The sequence below is a fragment of the Gadus morhua genome, chromosome 10, assembly GCF_902167405.1.
Source record: "Gadus morhua chromosome 10, gadMor3.0, whole genome shotgun sequence".
Lineage (NCBI taxonomy): Eukaryota > Metazoa > Chordata > Actinopteri > Gadiformes > Gadidae > Gadus > Gadus morhua.
This window is the reverse complement of record NC_044057.1, coordinates 25,905,052-25,926,414: the sequence shown is the minus strand read 5'-3', so window position 1 is coordinate 25,926,414 and position 21,363 is coordinate 25,905,052. Positions and strand designations below refer to the sequence as shown.

Below are 21,363 nucleotides of genomic sequence, written 5' to 3'. Positions count from 1 at the left end.
ATGGTCCACTCCCTGCACCAATCAGCAGTGCTCTGGCTGCAGCTGGCTGTCCGTCTGTCAGCTCTCTGTTGCTACCACCCCTCTGATTTGTCCGTTGTAATTTCGCGATGAGGAAACCTGCGCCAACAATTTACCTGTCATCTTGGTTAATTGCCGTGGGCTGTCAGGAGGACAGGAGGGAGAATGTGAACACGGGGAGCAGGTGGGCCTGCTGCCTACAGATAATTTACGTCAAAAGTAAAAGGGGTTGAGGGTTTTGTTGTTGCAACTGCAGGCTGATGTCACAGAGATGACAGGGAAAGTTTGGCGATCAGCCTTAAAGTGGGTCATCAGAATTGCAACCCAATTCAGTTCACTACCATTTTGTAGCTGGAGTCTGCTGCGCCACTCAGCCAACGCAGCAAAAGAGACGGAGACAACAAAATGTCAGACTTGTTGTCTGCTTATTACTCGCTCCTTCCCCACACTACGCCTTTCCACCCCTTTTTCTTTCGGGTTTAGGAAATGGTGTCCACAAACAAGGAGCAGAATGACAGTGTTCTGTGTTCCATGAGGTTGAATCTCTGTAGGAGATGAATTGTAGTACAATTTACAGGAATCTTTGAAAACATGTGTGTGTCACGTATTCTGATCTAATTTCTGGACAATCCAAAACCAGGGAATCTGCTTTTATTGCTTTAAAAAAATAGGAAAAGCAAACCTGCATCCATTATTTACAATCTATTTACCATTCCACAGCACTGCGTCAAACCCTGTTTTAGGGATTGTCTCGTCATGAAGCCTGACTGAATGGTGTCATCGGCTCCGTATGGTCCCACACTGTTCTCCCTGCTTCCTGCGTACCTCCTCAGGGCCCCACTAAGGCTAGACGATTTGCTGTCTCATTAAGTCATGTCTCTTCCCTTTCTTTTTTTAATGAATCGTCAGCGAGATACTTACTTTGTGTACTTATTTCTACTCAAAGAATATCCGTTTTATATCATTCCGTTTGAAATCACAGCCAACAGTACCCACAAATAATTCTCTATCTATACTGTAGTTTATCGTCTTCTTCTTTATACAGCAATATTTATCATTTGGCCATTGCATGCATACCAGCGCATGCATATTTTAAGGCATCCGCGATGCCTCTGCTTAGTCTTTGAACCCCGGTTTAAAATTGAAGCACAGAATTACCGATTTCTCGGCAGTGCCGCAGGATTTGATTCAGACTGTCGTCGTTGTTTTGCTCCGCGTTCGTTTTTATTTCGATTTTAAATGTTGGAAGCTCTGGAAATACCGCCCGCTGGAGCTCCCTCAGTAATTAATAGGTATTAAATTGTAGATATGAAATGTTCCCACTGACGTAGCGCGCTGTGCTTTACTTTAAGTCTGTTTCTGGAACTGATTCGCGGGCTTATTTTCTCTTGGAGGCTTTGAATAGACTTTCACCGCAGGGGGGGGCTTCTCTTGACTTCACTCTGCGCTCATTGCAAATTTCAGCAGTGCTTTAAAAGCCATTTAATGGTTCATTTCGCAGCGATGCATTTGTTCTTTTCTTGGATTTGAAAGGCGTTTTATTTCATCCCCAAGTTGAAGGCCTGTCAAATCCTTTTTTTTTTTCAATTCTGCTTTTTTTTTTCAGTTTTTTTTTTGTGGGTCAAAAGCGACATCTGCCTTTTGTGGGTTTGTAAGCAGTGGCAGGATGTGACAGTGTTAATGGCACTCAGCTTTCACAACAATGTCATTTGATACCAAATGCTCCCCCATAGACTTTGGTGAACGGAGAGGATATTCACCCCGTGCATAGGGGTTCCGTACCGTCTATTTGTGCCTGGAGATATTTCATTGCCGTATAAAGAGACAGCTTCATAAGGCCTCTGAAAGCGCCTCGTAGTAATTGTAGTAATCTAGTCAATTCTCTCCAGCGGGGGGAACTCTAGGAAATGGTTTTGTCTTTCTTTTTTTAGAGCAGCAAAAAGGGAAGGAAGGAAAAAGATTTGAGTAAAGATTTCAGAATGCTCGCCTCCAATCGATCACCAAAGCTCTTTGGAGCCTATGTAGCCAGCCAGAATTAATTTCTACAATCTGCAATCTGCCTCTTGTAAGCACCAGCCATTTCTGCCCATTCTGTTAAATGAGTGCACTTTATATGATGAAATTATTTATTTTTTAAGCGGTTGTACTTTGGTTTGCCCAATGCGGGAAGGAAAGAAAAAAAGAAAAAGAAAAAATAGAAACATGTTAACACAAACGAGAAGATGATGTTCTCATGCAAGCTGGATTAAGAAAGATAAAAACATGTAGGATTTACATGGATTAACGACAGAGAACAACAGCAACTGCTTTGTGGGAGAAGGAGCAATAATCAAGGGAATGTTCTGCTCTTTACTGCACTGTTTGGTACCTGCTACAGGTTTACCGTTGCGATGACATTATTCACCTGGGATTTGATCTATGCAGAGAATACCGTGTACTCTGCTCCATCCTCCCACTACACTGCCTTTTGTCTGCTTGTTTGCTTCCATCACAGTCGCTCTGGTCAGTCAACATGTACTCCACATTTGCATGTACCAACACACATGCAAATTGTGAAACATAGATGCAAATAGTTGAGAGGGAAATGAAGTGCGCCTGTGAAAGACGCGGGGAGCTGTTGTGTTCTACTGTACAGCTCTGTGGATTAGATAATGCTATATTTTGCACAACGTACTGTAGCAGTGATAACACCCCTTTGACGATGGCAAGGTGAGGGTTCATTATGGATGTGGGAAAGGAGCTGGTGTTTTGCATTCGGTGGATGGAATAAGTAAACTTGTATGTGTGTGTGTACGTGTGTACACACACATACATACTCTCACGTGTGTAGGTGAGAGGAATCTGTGAGGGGTATCTGTGTCACAGGACTGCATATACATGAGTGTCTTTGATTCATGCCGTGCACAAACGCATAAAGATTCACACGAACACAAACACTCAAACAATCCCATGCACCTGGGTGGAATACTGCTCACTGTTCCAACACTCGTAGATAGAAATGATCACAACGCGTTGCCCCTGGGTTCCCTTCATGATTGGCAGATTGGTTCTGTGTCGAGCTGACTACTGCACCACGGTCGCAGGGTTGGATCGGCCGCGGCCCATGAGGGTGAGTGGGTGGACGCTGGTTCCATCCCCAGCTCCTTCTAGCGTGTGCAGGAGTGTCCAGATGTCCATGAGCAAGACACCTAACCCTAGATGCTCCCACCAGCCCGTTGGTGTATTCATGTTGTTATGAATGGGTGACTGTGAGGCACCAACTGTAAAGTGCTTTGGGAGGCTAAGGTCAGGAAAGTGCTGTATAAATGCAGTCCATTAACCATTTAGTCAGTCACTCACGGTGGCTGAGTTTAAATTGCCAGTTGTGCGACTTAATTCAGTCAGTCATCTATTCACCAAATCATGTGCGTCGCTCATCAGTAATACTTCACGAGAGCCACATCGTGCTAACCTGTCTTGGAGAAACCGGGCCGCGATCTTTAAATATTGATTCCATTACCTTGGCAGAGGTGCCCCTCAGAGTGCAGGAATGGAGGGCGACGGGGAAAACAGATAATTAAGGATTCTAATTAGGTGATCTGTCAAGCTGTGAGTGCTAGATGTAAGCATGTGGCCTTGGGTCAATGACAATCCGCCCAATAGCTGCCCCCGTGACCTTAGGTCTGTGATGGGAGGGAGGGGGCCAACTGGGCCTTGCCCCCAAACCAGCAGGATTTAGAAATGGCGCTGAGAAATAATTTGAGGGGGGGGGGGTTAAGTCAGAGAGGCCCAAATACCTGGGCCAGGGACGTAGGTCCCATAGAACTGTTTAACGATGAGGCTGCAACGAATGATTCAGATAGACATTGTACTAGAGATAGTAACCAGTTTTTACACTGCATTTTCAGTTAAATCAATCAAATGAATGTGTATCGATGATCCTTAAGTTAATACCATCTCGTTCGTTCATTCATTCAGAAGCAGTTGATTTACCCTAGACTTCCACACCCTGCATTACCAACTGCATTACCACCTGGAGAAACTTGGTTGTAGGTTGAAGCTACATAAGTCTATTCGATGTAGAAAAATAAATCTTGCTCCTATGTTCAGCTGAGGTGATTTTAAAATATCTCAAAGCCACTGTGCATGGTTCTGTTTGAGGACCGGTTTTATGAATTGTTTCATGCCATTGTTTGAGGTCATCAGTAAATGAAAGGACATCTTACACAGCTTTTATGGGTATAGGTTATGACAACAGCAACAACAACAACGGTTCACGATGAAATATCTACCGACTGTTTAGTATCCCCCTTTGGCAAACTTTGGTGTGAGTGTGTTATCCTTCAAAGAACCAAAAGAAACAAGGAACACATTGGTCTCCATTATTTGTTGCTATAATGACAAAAAAAACGAACGAAATTGCCTTGAAAGCAATTCACAAAACAAAAGGCTGTGCCGTAATACCGACTGAGACGGCGTCGAAACGTCATTACAAATTTATACCTCGGCGCCGGATGACAGAGTTAGAGGGAGAGAGATGAACCAAGCAACAATACCGCAAACCTGTCTGCTGTCTCTCTCCCCAGACAGATATCTGATTGCACTGTTTAAAGTCCCCTTTCATCAAGTGTTTTCACACAAAAAAATTTGATGTGCAGGCTGTAAACGGCCTTGTGATCCATCTCTAGTTGTAAGGTGTTAGCTAGAAACTTCTTAAGTAAAGGCAGCGAAACCTTTGTGGAAATGTGTTTTCGTATGATTTACAGGCTTCATAGCCTCCCCCCACTTAACCCCAGCCCCCTCTTACACACTCGTAGTATGTTGTACGTCCTGGCACTTAATGTACGCACTTATTGTAGGTTGTACGTTCTTGCACTTTAAAATAGTACTTATCCTCGCTGTCTTTGTTGTACACAGGGTCAGTGCCTGGCACTGACATGTCCTATGAACATCCTTACTGCGATATATTGTTTCTCCTTCTTCTTACAAATGTACATAAAAAATGCGTCAGTATAAGAAAGAAGTGTCGTTTGGACCGCCCATCTAACCATGGCTCTTGTCCTTCTCCTTGGCACCCCCCAGACCCCGGTGAAGGCTTCCACTGCCAGGACGAGTGCCGCATCCTGGGCCACTCCGACCGCTGCTGGATGCCCCGCGTCTCCGTCCCGGCACGGGCCAAGTCCCCGGAGCACGGCCGCAACGTCATCGCCCTGTCGATAGAGGCCACCACGGTGGAGGTGCCCCACCACTACGAGGACGGCACCGCCAAAAGGACTTTTGCCACCTTCGGCAAGGACGGGCCGGAGGAGGCCGAGCGCGCCGACCTCAAGGCCCGGCGGACTCTGAGCGAGTCGCAGCAGGTGTGCAGCCCCAAGGCCAACGGAGGGGCGGTGCGCGAGGCCGGCAACGGCCGCGAGGCCGGCAGCCCCATCACCTCCCCCGTGCACCTGAAGAGCCCCGCCTCCAAGCAGCCGCCGTCCGCGTACAACACCCTCAAGTGCCGAGACGCCGAGCGCATCGCCAACCACAGCCTGCTGCGGCAGCCGGAGGGGAAGGACAGCGAGCCCGCCGTCCGTGAGATGAACACCCTGCTGCAGCACGACGCCCGCGACAAGGAGTCCCCCGGCAGCAAGCGGCTCAAGGATATCGTGCTCTAGCGGGCCGTCCCGTACCCCGACACGCAGGCATGGGGGGAGGGGGGGGGGGGAGGGGGCGGTGATGATCGCCCCAGGCCACTAGCCCACTTCCCACAACCACACTCACCCCACCCCCCCCGCGGAGACCCTCACCCACTCACCCACCCAACCAAACAAACGACACCGTGCACGTACAAGTGTACGCAACACGCATTTCTATACACCCACGATAGCTGTTTGTACGCATCGGACAAAGCTAAAGGAAGGCTGTGGATTTAAGACGGCCTCGGCGGGGAGAAGCGGCGGCAGAGCCGACGGCCGGCGGAGGAACTGGCGGAACGCTGCAGCTAGTTGTGTACCGAGGTAGTGATGTGGCTTTGTTGTAGTTGCAGTACGATTTATTTTGGGTTTTTTCGTCATGTTTCCTTTTCAGTCGACAGTCTGCGCCGAGTAGAGTCACAGACGAGGGACTGTTGGTTGGAATCGGAGTGAGCCTGGCCGGCTCCCCTTCTCCCTTGAGCCAAACTCCGGACCCCAACCCGCGCGGGCACAACAGGGGGCCAACGGAGACGTACAATTATGCCTTTTTTGAACTGCTGTTTTTTCACAAAATGATTTTTTTTGCCTTCTTTGGTTTTGCAGTCGCCCTACCTGCCGAAATCTCTCATTGCTTAATTGTACAGTGATCACTACAACGTAATAAACCGACCAACACAGGATTCTTCTGAACTCTTACCCACAAATCGCCGCGTCACAGTTTCCGGCGCACAAGAGAGAAGGAAATGGGGGTCAGGGGGACAATTTACACAATCCTTTCTCGGTCTGCGTACACCAGGAGGCCGGACAGCCCGAGTGTCATCGAACTGTGAGGTCTTTAGACTATATCTGTTTTTAATCACGTACGGTGCCGAATGAACTCTTACTATCTCCACCTCCGCTCGGAACCCTGGGAGAGGGACAGACTGTTCCTTGTGTTCCCGTTGAGCTAACCAAGGAGGAAGAAGAGGAAGAGCAGAAGAAGAAGAAGAAGAATTCACAACAACAACAACTACAACAGACTTATTGTTTTTGAAATCTCCTGTGCCCAACCTTGATTGTAGCCCGTGGAGCACAAGTTAGAAGTTTGTGCTCTTGTACTTTTCTGACTTTTGACTAGGGGGCTAGGAATAGAAGGGATAGTCACTCATGTCTTGCTATGTGAAACTCTGTATAGGGTTTGCTATTATCATTTTTAATAACCTGTTGTTATGTGACAATCCCTTTAATGTTTTGTTTCAAGAGTAAATAAAAAAAACAAAAAACAAATAAACATTGGTGTTCAACTGAAGCTACCGTAGCGTTTGTTACACAAACACAAAAATGAAAAAAATATAAGCCAAAATATATTTTATAAATAATTTAAAAATGTATAATGAGAATATTTAATGCTGTGTAGTTACTTTATCAGTAAGTTATACTTGAAATTAATTTGCTTTTGTTAATTTTTCTTTTTTATTGAGCTTTTATTTCTCCAAATTGAACTTGGATTAGTTTTGTTTACTGTGTGACCCCTGGCAACTGTTGACTTGCAGTCTACCTTGTTGTAAAGAGTTTCTTATTGGTCAGTTATTGTGCCATCAAGTTTCTGTGTGGGCTGATAGAAAATGTTTAAAAAGACAAAAAAAGAAGCGATTACAGCACCAACATTAATGTGTCAGTTCAATGAGCTTAGAGTGAGATAGCAAAAGAAACCAAAATAAAAAATAAAACAAAAGAGACGCAGACGAAAAACCTTAAAAAGGGACAACAGATGTTGCTTAATCTTAGTATCTAAGAAGGAGGACGATGTGTAGCATGGTTCTTCAAGCAGGTGACAGTCTTAACCGTTCTTTCTGCTGACTCACAAGGCTGCCTCACAGGGGGTTCAAACCTGCGAGGTTGGGGGGGGGGGGGGGGGTCACAGAAAAAATAAGTATTTCCCATGTGCTCTGATGTTGCAAACAGCTACCTTGACTGTCTTGTGAAAAGTTGTGTGGATACCCAGGTATTTTATTTTTTCGGTTTAAACAATTTCAATTTGAATAGTGCTCTTTAAGTTTTCAACGTTGTACAAGCCGCCCCCCATAAGATTATGCGAATCAGTCATTTGCACCGGGGGGGGTGGAGGGGGGCGCGGCCAATTGTCATAACTTTCAACTCTCAAAAGTGGACTCCCCAATCTTCCAATTAGCCTCATATCACCCCTGTGGTCCGCAGTACGACTGTACTGCAGAGGACCGCCCCAACCAGCTCCCCGTCAGGGCTGCAGCCAGGTAAAGGTGTGGAGCGTTTGTCTGGGAATCCCCCTGACACCCCCCCCACCTAGTGTCCGTGGATACGAGGTGTTAGTGAGCGCTGAGCTCACCTTCCCCACAGACGACACACACACACACACACACACACACACACTGCCCAGGGTTTGAGTCCTGCGTCCGAGCGAACCCGATCGTGACCATCGTGCACATTGAGCGGCGTGGTTTTTCTCTGATGCCTTTACAGTGAATAATAATAATAATGTACAATGTGGAAAGATGTGACTGAAGGGTGGGGGTGCAAAATGCATACAACAAACTCGAATTTGTAGCTGAATGTTTTTTGCTGGACTCACCCATTGCTTCTGGCAACATGAAAATCGGTTAATCACTGAATGTATACAGCAGCTTACAATTAAAACTATTAAATGTCCACCTCTTCGATTCTGTGTTTTGATTGAGTACATTTATATGTATAACTTGGCAGAACGTTTTTCCTGAAATGACTCTTAAATGGCACATTCATTATAGGGACAGATAAATCAGGTGTGCACGAAGCCACAATAATAGGCTTCACCGAAACCTGACCAATCATAATTATCTATTCTGAAGACATGCCTTGATTCATATCATCTGCCTGCCGATAAGATCGATAATGTACCCGGGATGTTGGAAAAGTTTTCTCGCAAAACTGCAAGAGAAGCTGTTAACGAAGGCAATTTGGTAAATGAGAAAAGAGAAAACTGTTTTATTTGAGCCTAGACCCCCTTTTGCATTAATATTACATGCACTCACTGCTGCTGTTTGCCACGGTTCCCAAGTAGGCCTTTGGGAATACCAGCCCGGATCCGTCTATCTCTAATGGCACTGCTCTTTTCATTTGCTATTAGGTCACAGAGTCGTTTCTCAGGCATTTAACATTCCGAGCAGGTCCCTATAATACAACACTTCACACATTGATTGCTGATGTGCTCGCTTACACACAAGGCTTGGTAGGTAATATGGTTTTGTAGGCAACAGCGTAACGTCATTATGCGGACATATAATGACACTATCTCCCACTTTAGAGTCCTTTTGATTGATCGGAGGGGCTGATGGATCTGGGTTAGATCTTTGAAAGCCATGAAATCTGTTACAAGCGAACAGTGGAGCGTGCTCTCCACTCCACCACCACCTCTGCCGCCTCCAGCCAGCTCCCTGTTTCCTCCAGGAGTGTACTCAGTGAAGATTAGGCCCTTTCTTCCCCATCTTTAACCTTGCCCGTTGCATTTCACAGCTCCTCCTTTGAGTAAGTTAGCATGGATTGATTGCAAGCGAAAGCCAAGAAGAGAAGTTCAGCGTATCACAGCCCACCCTCTGGGGGGGCTGATAGAAACGCAGTGAACACCAAACCCTCCAGTCGTCTCACCTGCCCGCCCCGATAAGAGCGCGCGGGGGGGGGGGGGCGGCTTCATCGCTCTAATTAATTTGCCGTTCCCTCCGTACCTTCCGGTGGAGCCAACATGAAAGTTGCTGCTCTGAAAACGCACACGTCAACAACACGTCCATTAGTCTACGGGGAGGATCCTGTTTCTTCCAGCTCTCTCCCCTCTCTCCCCCCCCCCCTCTCTCTCCTCCCGGGCTGGGGCTGGGGGGGGGGGGGGGGGGTGGGGAATGCCAGCCCTGCCCAACTCATAGAAATGACTCATGCTGTTATAATAGAGTCTGGACCCCTGGGTCTCTGTAACAAACTCCATCAACCCAGAGCTGCCCGGGACTTTTAAAGGTCAAACATATATATTCAGAAATCCTTTTGTAGAAAAAATTGCTTCAGATTTGCAATTACAAATTGACTGTGTAACATAATGGTACAACATCTTTTTTTTGGGTGGAAGCCTAATTCTATTCTATATTTCATCAAACCCCCCCCCCCCCCCCCCCCCCCCTTTGAGTCAAAACGTATTGGCAATTCCAGAGTCGTACTTGTAATTCCCAAAATGGGGCTTGTCTATGCATAGTAATTACTTGTGATTCATGCTGGTCAGGATGAATTTCCGCCATTATTGCAAGATTTATATCAAAGGTTAGCGGGCCATGCATCCTATTACCACCCTATTAATGTTTCAATTATCATTTCACAAAACGGCAAGAAGGGGGGGGGGAGGGGGCAGGGGGAGGGGGTATCAGAGAACAATTAAAATGATTTATTTCTGACACCGAAATGAACTGAAAGGAACAGGGGGAGGGCCAGCCCTCGTCTCCCCCCCCCCCCCCCCTCTCCCCCCTCTCCCTAACATTCCTCCAACACAGAATACTTTGCAGTGCGTCTCTTGAATGAGCCTTCCCTTTTCAATCAGAACCTCTGATCTCGGTCTCTGTAGCGACCCCGTTCTATCAAAAGAGGCTCGCAGCTGCTCTCCAGGGGGGGTGGAGGTGGTGGTGCTGGCGCTGGGCTTTCATTGTGACCATCCAGGGCCATTCACTCGTTCCACTGTTGCAGGTTCACAAGGAGCGGGGGGAAGGGGGGATTATATGACAACTAATAAAAATGTTTGCCGCAGCGAGCTAAACAAATCGCATCGGGCTGGCCCTGCTCCGTCACACGGGTGGTGTCCGACGGAAGGCCCCCACCCGGCAATAAAGATAGGAAACCATTCCTATGGTGGCCCAATAAACACACACTGTTGCTTAGCAGAACAAAGCTGTGTTTAAGGTCTTTTTTTTTATGTGTGTGTGCAAGGCCTCATGTTTGTGTTGAGACGGCGAAGGACAATAGAGGGATTGTGTTCCATTCAGACGGTCCACCAATTCACGGGAGGATTAAGGGCTGGTCCACAGCGGACCACCAGCGGAAGCGACTGAGGTTGAAGGTGGTCCAGTCGTTAGGCCACCGGGTCGTTTGCATGCAAAGCTAAATTGTATCCTGCCTCTTGTCCTGACGCCCTTCAGCTTCCCTGCACACGATTTGTGTAAGAAAGGTAGAAAGGTGCAGCGGTAGCGGCGTTTGTTGTGGTAGGGTTGGGTTGCGGGGCCTTTTTTTTTAAAAACCAAAGCACTGAAACTAACCGAGCTTGTACCCAAAATATAATGTGCTCAGTGTCGTCTGAACCGCTAGTCACCCTCCCTGAAAAGAGTAAAACCGAGTGTGTGGCTCCTGGATATCTGGCGCACATTCCCCTGTCGTCTTCGTTCAGATTCTACCACAGCACTACAGAGTAGAGTTAGGGTTGTGCCTCAAACTTTGGGTGATTTTCTCAAGGGGCCGGAAGAACTGTTAGAACTTTGGAGCTAGTCTAGCGCCCTTTGAATTATGACAGGACATTTGGAGCTCAAACCTCACATACTTGATAAGCTAAGTTGGTGTTAACTGATGTAGAGTGAAATCATCCGTCACCAAATCTTGTTCTACAAACTGTCAAATAAATGTTATTATTTCATCTTGAAGAACTATTGAAACGCATCTAATCTTAGAATTGGTGGTCCTGTATCAAATATATTAGGGGGATTTTACACGAAACCACATCGCATCCCCATAAAAAGCCTAGATGCTTTACAGCATTGATTGATCGTGGCTTTCACAATGTCTCCCATGTATTACACTGACATACATCACATTAGCTATTATTATTTTAAAAGCTTCTTGAATGGATTGGAAACAGTGCACATTTTGGAAAAACCCTGAAAAACGAAAGTAATTAAAAAAGGAAAACTACAATTCAAGCCTTTAAATTTCTTCAATTATATGAAACATTCCCCAGCGGTGCTAATGTCAAGCTGTGAAAATTGCCGTGATGTTAGTCTGGGAGCGCGAACGGAACGGTCCAATGATCCACACCTTTAAGCAACACGATTATCACCACAGCGGGAGAGAAATTGAGTCAAGCTAGCGGCGGGCCTCAGCCCCGCGCCATGTGTGACCCCACACCGCATCCTGACCCAAATGGAGACTTCAGGGGCTGATTGGACGGCGCCGCACACCTCCCTCCCCACCGGTGGGGAGAAAGAACCAATGAAAATACTGAAAAGAGTCCTGGATTCACAGTCATTTGAAGGTGACAAGCTCTCAGAATGGGCCATTAGCTCTGAGACTATTTGGTCTGGCAAGAACAACTTGAAGGGAATTACAAAATGTGTGTCCAGGGTGTGTTTTTTATTTATTTATTTCACACCGGGATAGAAAACTATAAATATCCCTCTGAACCGAGCCTAACTTTTGTTTTTGGTCCATGGCTCCATATTGTTTTGAAGAGGTCAGTCTTTGTCTCAGTGAAGAGTGGACTCGCCTCTGCTATCAGCAGGAAGACTGATTACTCCCTCCATGCCCCTGCCACCACCACATATCTAATAGTCCTGGCCAGTGGCCACTTCCCTTTGTGGACCCCACAATGGAACTTTGATCACTACCGAAACGAGTGCCCGCAAACAATGGGCTGCATTCAGAGCCCGCCGCGGCACGGGGGGATCCGGGGGGGGGGGGGGGGGGTACGGGAAGAGCAGCATTCCTCGGGTAGCTTTAATTGGAAGTGATGCTAGACGGATGATATCATAACCATTAGCGATGCCCTGATAAAGATGACCCGGGAGCCATTCTCTGAGACTCCTCTGTCTGAGCTGGTCTGCTCGGAGCCCCAGGACCTCTCCGTCTGCCATCTCTGTCAGCCATCGCAGCCTGACCCCGGCCCCCTCTCCCAGCCCCCCAAGCCCAAGATGTTGGCTGTAAGGCGGAGGAACAGAGGCTGTTGACCTCCCTCCTCTCCAGAGGATAAAAGTGCTGCTAGCAAGGACTAGAAATTAAAGACTGTGGCCTTTGGAAGCCTCCATTATTGTCAGCGGGAGCCAGCAATGAATCTCCCTGGCCCTCTCTGCGGACATGCATTATCGGACAGGGGATTAGTTGACCTAAACTCCCAGACGGCCAATGATTTATTTTACCCTGGCCCAGGTGAGTTCCCCGACCTCTGTGACCCAATCGGGGGACAGAGGCGACAGCCACGGAGCAGGAGTCCTGCCGGACATTGGCTGGCAGATGGTATGTGTGTTAGACCATCGTTCAAGCCCGTCAGAAGAGATGGTACCCTTCAAAGTAAGTTCAACAGAGGAGTTTAAAGCAGGCGTTGTAATCCCCTCTCTGCCCGGCTCCAATACATTTCACTATTCCGTGGATTGCCTGTGGAGCGAAGCCTTTCCGGGACTATACAGGGGACTTTAAGAGATCAGATCAATTGTTCCACTTCTGTAGTAATTCTGAGAGATGGATTGCAGTCTAAAGTGAGAGCAAAATGTGCTGTGGAAAGCTAAAATCACAGGAGCATGTCACTTTAAATGTCAGTTCTAATGGTTACTGAAGTATATTCCCAGACAAGGGAACAGATTTCTGAAATATATGCAATATCTTCACAAACCTTTGAAGCAATGTTCAAGCTATCCTTCATCTACTGGAGCGGTGTTTAGTATCACTTATATTGCCAATGTGCTTGAACTAAACAACTGAACCGTTATTGAATATTTTCACAAAAATAATTCATGAATTTGGTTTCGTTTTTCGGATCTTTGAAACTGAGATCTGAGATGAGATCCTTGAAATGTCATTATGATACTCGCCTTGATCTAAAAAACAATATCAACTCTGATCCAAAGAGCTTTCGAGAGCAGGGGTTTAGGTCAATGTCAAAATCGACACGCCTTAACACTCAAAGCTTTATCAGGGTTCTTTTTTTAACACAGATGGAGGCTTGATCCCAGAAAAGAAATCCATTCTTTTGAGAAAAGCGATTGTCTCTCAGGCAGGGCTTACGCTGACTAGACGGTAAATGCTGAACTCATTGAAAGCAAAGAGGAGCTCTTAAGTGGTATAGCAGGCTGTCATATGTCTCCGCCACCCGGTAGTTCTCAATGTAAAGGTGAGAAGCGTGTTTATATGTTTACTGACAAGCATAGCCACATGGGGACCAGGTGGGGCCACGGCCCCCTGGTCAGAGGTTGGCCCCCCCACTGGCCCCCCCTCGAGTCTGAAAATCAAATAAAAAAATGCTGAACGGAAACGGTCTAAAAAAAGCTGAAATATAGGCACTATCAGTTTGATCTAACTTTGACTCATTATCCTCATTTAAAGTGTTATATTTTGAAATTATGAATAAATATTCATAATGTCCCCCCCCCCCCGTTGACAATCAAGTGCCACCCCAAATATAAGACTGGCCCGAGCTGGCCACCACAGTAATAATGCCCTGGCTACGCTCCTGCTGACAAGGTTTACGATGCGTGAGGCTGAGAAACTTCAGACATGGCAGCATGTGAGCGGTGAAGAAGACGAGAAATGTACGACGGATATAGACACGCAACGGCCACAAAGGGTTTCCCCTACCTGGGGACGGAGGGATTATATGTTTATAATGAAATGTCACAAAGCCATCGAGTGCCTGCTTCCCCCATTCAGAAATATGAAGCCCCATATTTTGTACCAATGGAGAAACAAGTCACACTTTTGATATAGATGTTGCATAAACAGGAGCTAAGCCAAAGAAGGGTCAGGGAGAGAAAGGGATCTTTGCGTTGTGCAAGAAGCGCAGGGTGCTAAAATGAGACATATTCTTCTACTGCAAAACAAGGACAAACACTGGCACCCGGTCCAAACAACTTGTTTTGATAGCTAATTAACTTACCTGTGACATGTTTCTGCTTTAAGTTTCTGTTTCTTCTTCCTTCCGTCTGTGGTATCTTGCTGGGTGAGCCTACGATTTGTGTACCAGCCAGAGGAGCAGCCACATTCGTTGGTAATTCTTCGGTGGAATGAGAGATATTGCTTTAGGGGGAAGATGTTGACGATAGATTGGGTTTTAGACGAGCTGTGATCTCGTCAGTCTGGAGCCGTTGTGTATCCAGTGCTTTGTGGTCGATTGGGATTTACTTAGCGAATCAAAGTTGTAATTGCTGTTTAACTTGGTGTTAGGATTGTTAATGATATATCTTAGTCAATTATCCACTGTTTTTACCCACAAGGTCAGCTGGTATATTTTCTCGACTGTTTAATCTGCATTTACCAACCAGAACCTACTGTGTTGACACAATTGCTTACTTGCTGAGAAAGCAGTATCCCAGGTAAATATTACAAAGTTATTGTAAACTCCTGTTCCTGATTTGAAAAAATGAGTGTGAAGGAATGTCATTTATCACTTTGAATTAATTGAAATTACAATGACAAGAAACTGTGCTTTCCATCTAGTTCAATCGTGGTTGAAAAAGAAAAATACAATCTTGAACTAAATAAACCCAAAGAAGTAGTTTGAATTTAAAACATCTGTCTGGAAACCCAAAATTGAGAAACAGTCATCTGCCCTATTATTCAAGTTAATATTTACGTGAATAATCTCTCTCTATATATATATATATATATATATATATATATATATATACTGACAATATATATATGTATACATAGACATCAAACCCACTCTAGGCTAAATCTGCTCTGCTTAAACTGACAAAGTGCACGGGTGCAGTCGCTAGACTCCCTCAAGTATCCTTCTTTAGTGTGGCCACAGAGTTCCATAAAACCGCTAGTTTGCTTGGGAAATGGAAGGTGTAGGTTCATTAAGTACCAATCCTATTGCATCAGCGAGTAAAGCTCCCATGTGAGGTGGATAAGGAGGCCAAAAGCACTTGAAGAGAAGGGTTTTATATATCAGGTTTTCTTTTCTGTCTATATCCAATTCAGCATCTCGCTTGGTGGATCTATGTTGGTCCCTCACAGTGTTGATCAGATCACCCCAGGACCTCCCACTCTCGCAAGCGTGCGGTCAAAGCAAGAGCATATTTTTCAAGAAGCCATTTTGCACAAAGGCGTCGTTCCTCTGGGCTTTCACTGTGTTTTGGTCTCCTCTAAGCGCTGCGTCCTTAGGATTCGTGTTTGCAAGGAAAGTCAGACCACAACTTTCTCGACAAAAAAATCAAAAACATTTTCATCTCCTCTGCCCCGACTCAATTATTTCACACTGAGGCAATTTCCAAATGTAATCTGCCAAACAAATAGGGAATAAAACCAACAATGATCGTAAAGACACATTCCATGCTGGCATATTAAGTGAGTTATTCCAAAAAATAAAGAAAGCTGATATCTTTATTTCCGTCTATCGAGAGTTATCATCACGGAGGTAGCACTGCACATTTCTCAAAGTTAAAACCTGACCCACTCTCGAGAAATGCCTTCAGTGCTGTTCGTAACGATCCTGCAAACCATCGCCACCGAGGTTCCGTCCAACCTGATCCTCTTACGCCGTGATTCAGTCACTACTTCGTGTTCCCGTCCTTGTGGGAAATAATCTGTCAACAGAAATACTCCAATGTCTGCACTGGGAGTAAAAACATATCCAAATACCTTGAGCTGCAACTACACCTGTCCTTAAGAAGAAAAAGGCTCTTGAAAAGCCTTTCGATGTGAATGGTCTTGCCAAGCAATCTCTTTTGGCATTGTGTTTTAAAAAAAAAAAGAAAAATACAAAAATCTGTCGCCCTCACTTAAAATGCACTCCAGGAAACATGCACATATCCCTGGTGTAAATTGGCCGCATAAAAGATGTAGTCCCGGTTTCCAAAGCATCTGACTGAGTGCATGCATGAATTATATAAAAGATACTGGGTCTAGAATGGTATAAGGCTTGCACTTACAATATTCTGCCCAAATAAATGTGTTTCTTGCAAAGTGAGGAATGCTACATTTCGCTGATGTAAAACACTTAAGATTGCCAAGTAACAGAATGGTGTGCACACTGTTGTTGCCATGGTGGCAATGTTATTAATGTATTTAATTAAAATAGAAAACATTGGCCTTGTAAAAATAAAGTTGTATCTTTTTTTGCTTTGTGTCTTCGCATATCAAGCTCATCAAAAGATCCATCTCACTTGTAAGTAGCAGTGTAAAACATAGTGGGAGAGACACAGACACCTAAACGCCCAGATGGAAGAAAGGTACGATGAACCATCCATCCTCCCACTGATCGCGTGATAAACATGTCAACTCATTCATTAAAGTGACGGTGTCAGAATGTCCTTACTCATGTTTGAAATCAATTTCAGACACTTTAGCATTTTACAAACTCAAAGACATTTACGAACTCCCGACTATTGATGCCATATTTGAAAGGTGACCACCTTAAATGAGAAGAGCATCTTAGTGTTTGTTTTGGTCCAAACTGGAGTATCGTCATAACGCCAATGTCAATAAACCGCCGTCGCAACGAACTTGAACACGGCAAGTAGGCTACCTAAAGACTGAACCCTCATTGCATTTAATTCATATTTAAAGAGTAATCAATCTTCACAGCTAAACGTCTAGTCTCTGCGAGGCGGGGAGGTTTAGAGGGGGAAAAACAAAGTACACTTCTTTGGACCAACACAGACTGCCATTATAATTTGTATTTGGCATGATTAATGACACTCACACTGTGCGAGGCGGGCGGGGGGTGGGGGGGTGGGGGGGGGATAGCACTGCAGAGGCTCGGGGATAAACTCCAGTCTGCGTCATTCGAGAGGACGGGAGGTCCTCCGCCCGTGCAGCGGGAGCCCACGCCCTCCATTTTGTTTTGTAGCCTTGCCTCTCGGGCGCTGCATTCACCGGGGGACACAGGGCCCTCTCTCTGCCTGGGAACAGCACACACCTGTTGAGTGTTTGCAGGAGGGGGGGGGGTTGTTGTTGTACTCGCGGTTCTTTTCCCTCCTGATCATTTCGCTCTCATTTTGCGTCTATTTAATCAGGGATAATTTATCTCTGGCCCCTCTTTAATGAAGTGGTAATTCCGCCGTAATTAACATAATCCCGCTCCAAAGCTGATTTGCCTAATGACTTTTGTTTTGGCGGCGAGACGTGAGCGTGGACAGGAAGTGACGAGGCGGAGTGCCACGCGAGCAGGAACGCGGTGTGAATGTTCTCAGGCGAGTGGTAGGGTGGCCGGATCACTTTTCAATGAGTGGCTTTGTCAATAGGGTGCTAAAAGGTCAGGTCAGCGAACAGAAAGCCCTGCAAAGATATAGGGGCCTGGCATTGATGAGGCGTGCTAATTATCGGGAAGACATCTGTTTCTTTTTGTGTATTTTTAGCACTCAAACTCTCGAATCCTACGCTTACTTCTCAAACCAACTCAATAATGTGAAATTATGATCTTATCTGCTTTCCAAGATAAATAACTCTAATTTGGTTTCAGGTAAATCTCATATATTAATATGATATATAAATATATAAATAGGATGTTTATTGATTTACTTATATTACAGTCTGTTCCAAGCATTCGATTCACATCCTCCAAACCCCCCGAAGAAGCAGTTCTGTTCTGGCAACCACCCGAAAACGCGAAAGCAATTAAAGGGTATCAAAAAAGGTGCAGTGCGCAGAGCATTCTCTGCACCGAGACGTGGTCGTCGAGCAAAGTCGGACCAATACAGATTTTCTTTTTGATTGAATTGGAGCATTTACGTTATTATGTCATTACCTCCGCACCAATAAGTGCCCCAATGCCATTGTCCTCTGTGGACCAGCGCCGCTCCTCTGTACCAGTGCTTCAAGACCGCCCTTCTAAAGACTGCCTCCCTGCCACAGCATCAAATAAGGGAGTAATGTTAAAAGCACGGCGCGCAGGGGAAGATGGATGCGCTATTGATGAGACGATCGTTTAGCCAGGCTTGATGTCGCTGCGTCTGGGAGGCCAAACTTCAGAATGTGAAAATGTTTCTTCTTTGAGAGAACGTGTAAAGAGACAAATGATAAGAATATAAAAAGGCGCCTTATATTTAAAGTCCGCCGCAGTCGCAGCTCTGATTCCCAAATGAATTTCTTTTGAGAAAAAATATAAAAGGATTTAAGATTAAGGAGGAAAAGATATCAGCAGAGGCAAAAACAAAAAATGTGATATACAACCACAACAAGAGAATCCAGACAGCGCTCGAATTGTTGATGTGTAACAATGCGGGGCATAGAATTCAAACAAATTGTATGAGACAGTAGTAAACCATAGGCTTTCAAACAACCTAAACAATATCCTGCCTTAATGCACTCTCTGTTTACAAAGCCAATGAACCGCAATTTTCGCAGAAACAATATAGGCAGACATTTCTTGTCCAAGACTTTGTTTGATGTTTTCCTCACGTGCCACTCTGTTTGAAGACGACGGAGGGAACAGGAGTCGCAGAGTTAAAAGCGACCAACGGTTTCTTGTGAGAGAAACAATGGCATTGGGTCAACACCACACCACCAGCGCTGTGGAACCGCAGACTGGTTCACTGACGGGGAGGTGGTGGAGGAGGAGGAGGAGGAGGAGGAGGAGGAGGAGGAGGAGGAGGAGGAGGAGGTGGAGGAGGAGGAGGTGGAGGAGGAGGTAGGGAGCAGCGAGTGCGGTTGGGTTTCTCTCTTTAAAGGGGGATGAATAATTGAAGCATCTGCTATCAAATTCTATTAACCAAGGTGACATCAAGCTGCCATTGTTGGGATGTTAACTATGGATTCTAGTGTGTGTGTGTGTGTGTGTGTGTGTGTGTGTGTGTGTGTGTGTGTGTGTGTGTGTCTTTACTTATACATAATGCCGACAATTTATTCCATTTGTCACATCTACAGTACTTAAATAAATAAATATGTGTTTACGAGTGTGTGTGCAAGGCCTGCACGCATGTGTGTGTGCGTGTGTGTGTGTATGAACGCAATACACATGCACATAATACATACAACACACATAATAGAGACCATTTTATCCATTGCACATATAACTTTTCTTATATTCTACAATCTGTACGTTGAAGATGAACGAGTAGGGTTCCCCCCTGACTGCAGCAGGGGGGAAGTAGGGCACGGGTTGACCAGAGGACGGTTAATTGCAGCAGTGTTAATGTTGAACAAAGACAAGCAAAGGTAGTCGGACTGATCTGACCGCGGGGCTCGTTCGGGCTTTGTTTCAAACCAATTATAGGTATTTCCGACGTCTTTATCGTTAAATAGATGCCGAGGGAAACCGGTTTAATTTAACCTTGGACATCCCTCCGCTCTGAAGATACACACAGTCTCCCCAGCGAGAGCTCGATGTATTCTGTAATTAATAATTCATCCGCTCGTGGCTAACCGATAGCAGTCTGGTAAAGAGACTGACACATTAGCAGCTCGGCGCAGTCTCTTTACCCCCTTCTAATGACATGTTTATGTTTGCTTATCTGACGATGCCATACTCTGCCTTTGCAGAGCTCTCACCCCCCTCACCCCCCCCCCCCCCCCCCACCCCCCCCTCACCCCTTCCCCTCGTGTCCTAACCGCGGGTTAATGAAGGTGGAGGTTCTTTTCTTCGGTTTTCAAACATTCAGCTGTGATCTCCAATCTGGGCGTATGGATAGCATCTGGGCGTATGTATAATTTATCATCCTCAAGAGTTCATAGATTTGGTTGTTATTGCCTCTTAAGCCGTTCTTGATAGCCTTCACCGAGATCGACACCTGACACCAGTTTGTGTGTTTACAAAAACTAATATCATGTACACACCATCCCCTAAATGATACAACTTTACTGTTCACTGAGGCAGGAGATGGTGAATGTGAAACCAGATCTCTGGTTGAGGATGAGGAAAATCTGCAATAAGCGGGAGGATGGAATCAACAGGGTCCCTACTACGAACTGAGCAACGGCAGCACCTGGAACAAAACCACAACACATATAACACATGCTAACAACTGGTACGTAGTGCAATATTAATGGAGGAAAACTCCTTTAACATTGTCGCCCCTCGCGACAATGTGCAAATCCAGGATAACACGTTTCAACGCGGCGTCTTTGTGGTCGTAATTGTGGACGCATCGTCGCAAGCAGGAGCGAGCGCACACGTTTTGTACACCACTGACGTTGGCGGCAGGAACAGGTGTCGGAGGGAGACGGAGAGGCCAAGACACTCTGAAGGTCGCAGAGGAATAAAACCTGAGCAAAGGTCGGGTATAGGCCACAGAATCACAGGTGCTGTAGCGAGCCAAGGTAACACCTTTAATAACCAGCCGAACAAAGTGAGAGGCACACGGCACCACGCACGGAGACTGGCAACCAGGTGGACATATGTGGCTTTATTGTTATCTCCACAAACACAACCGCGCGGGCCCGCCCCCAGAGAGGCCCTGCTCCTGATTGGTTGGATGCTCGCCCGTCACAAAACAACGTCTTTTTTTTTTTTGACTGCGCTTTAACTCGAATATGGACCCTCGAAAACGAAAAAGGTTTAAAGTAGCTCACAACGTTCTCTGATCTCGTAGCGAACGCGCCACGCCGAGATAAGAGCTCCGACGTGGACTATGCGGGGGGGGGTGTGGGGCCTTGAGGGGGGGGGTCTGGGGGGTCTGGGGGGTCTGCCTGTGGCGACCGGACCCGTCCTCAACAGGCAAAGGGCTTACGATAATGAAGCCGCGGTAACAGGCGTTAAACTGATGGCGCCCCACCACACTACGCCTCTCCCCTCCTATCCCTCTCTCCC

At 46.1% G+C, this 21,363-nt stretch overlaps 1 protein-coding gene across 9 annotated transcripts in view; it reads left to right on the top strand.

Moving 5' to 3' along the window:
* Window positions 1-8,338, top strand: part of pcdh19 (protocadherin 19) — a 65,890-nt gene extending 57,552 nt beyond the window's left edge. For all 9 annotated transcript variants that reach the window (XM_030367790.1, XM_030367789.1, XM_030367788.1 and 6 more), the window contains one exon: window positions 5,080-8,338. In XM_030367790.1, the coding sequence (XP_030223650.1) occupies window positions 5,080-5,654 (575 nt within the window). In that variant the 3' untranslated portion in view covers window positions 5,655-8,338. The remainder of the gene's footprint in view (window positions 1-5,079) is intronic.
* Window positions 8,339-21,363: the final 13,025 nt, after the last annotated feature.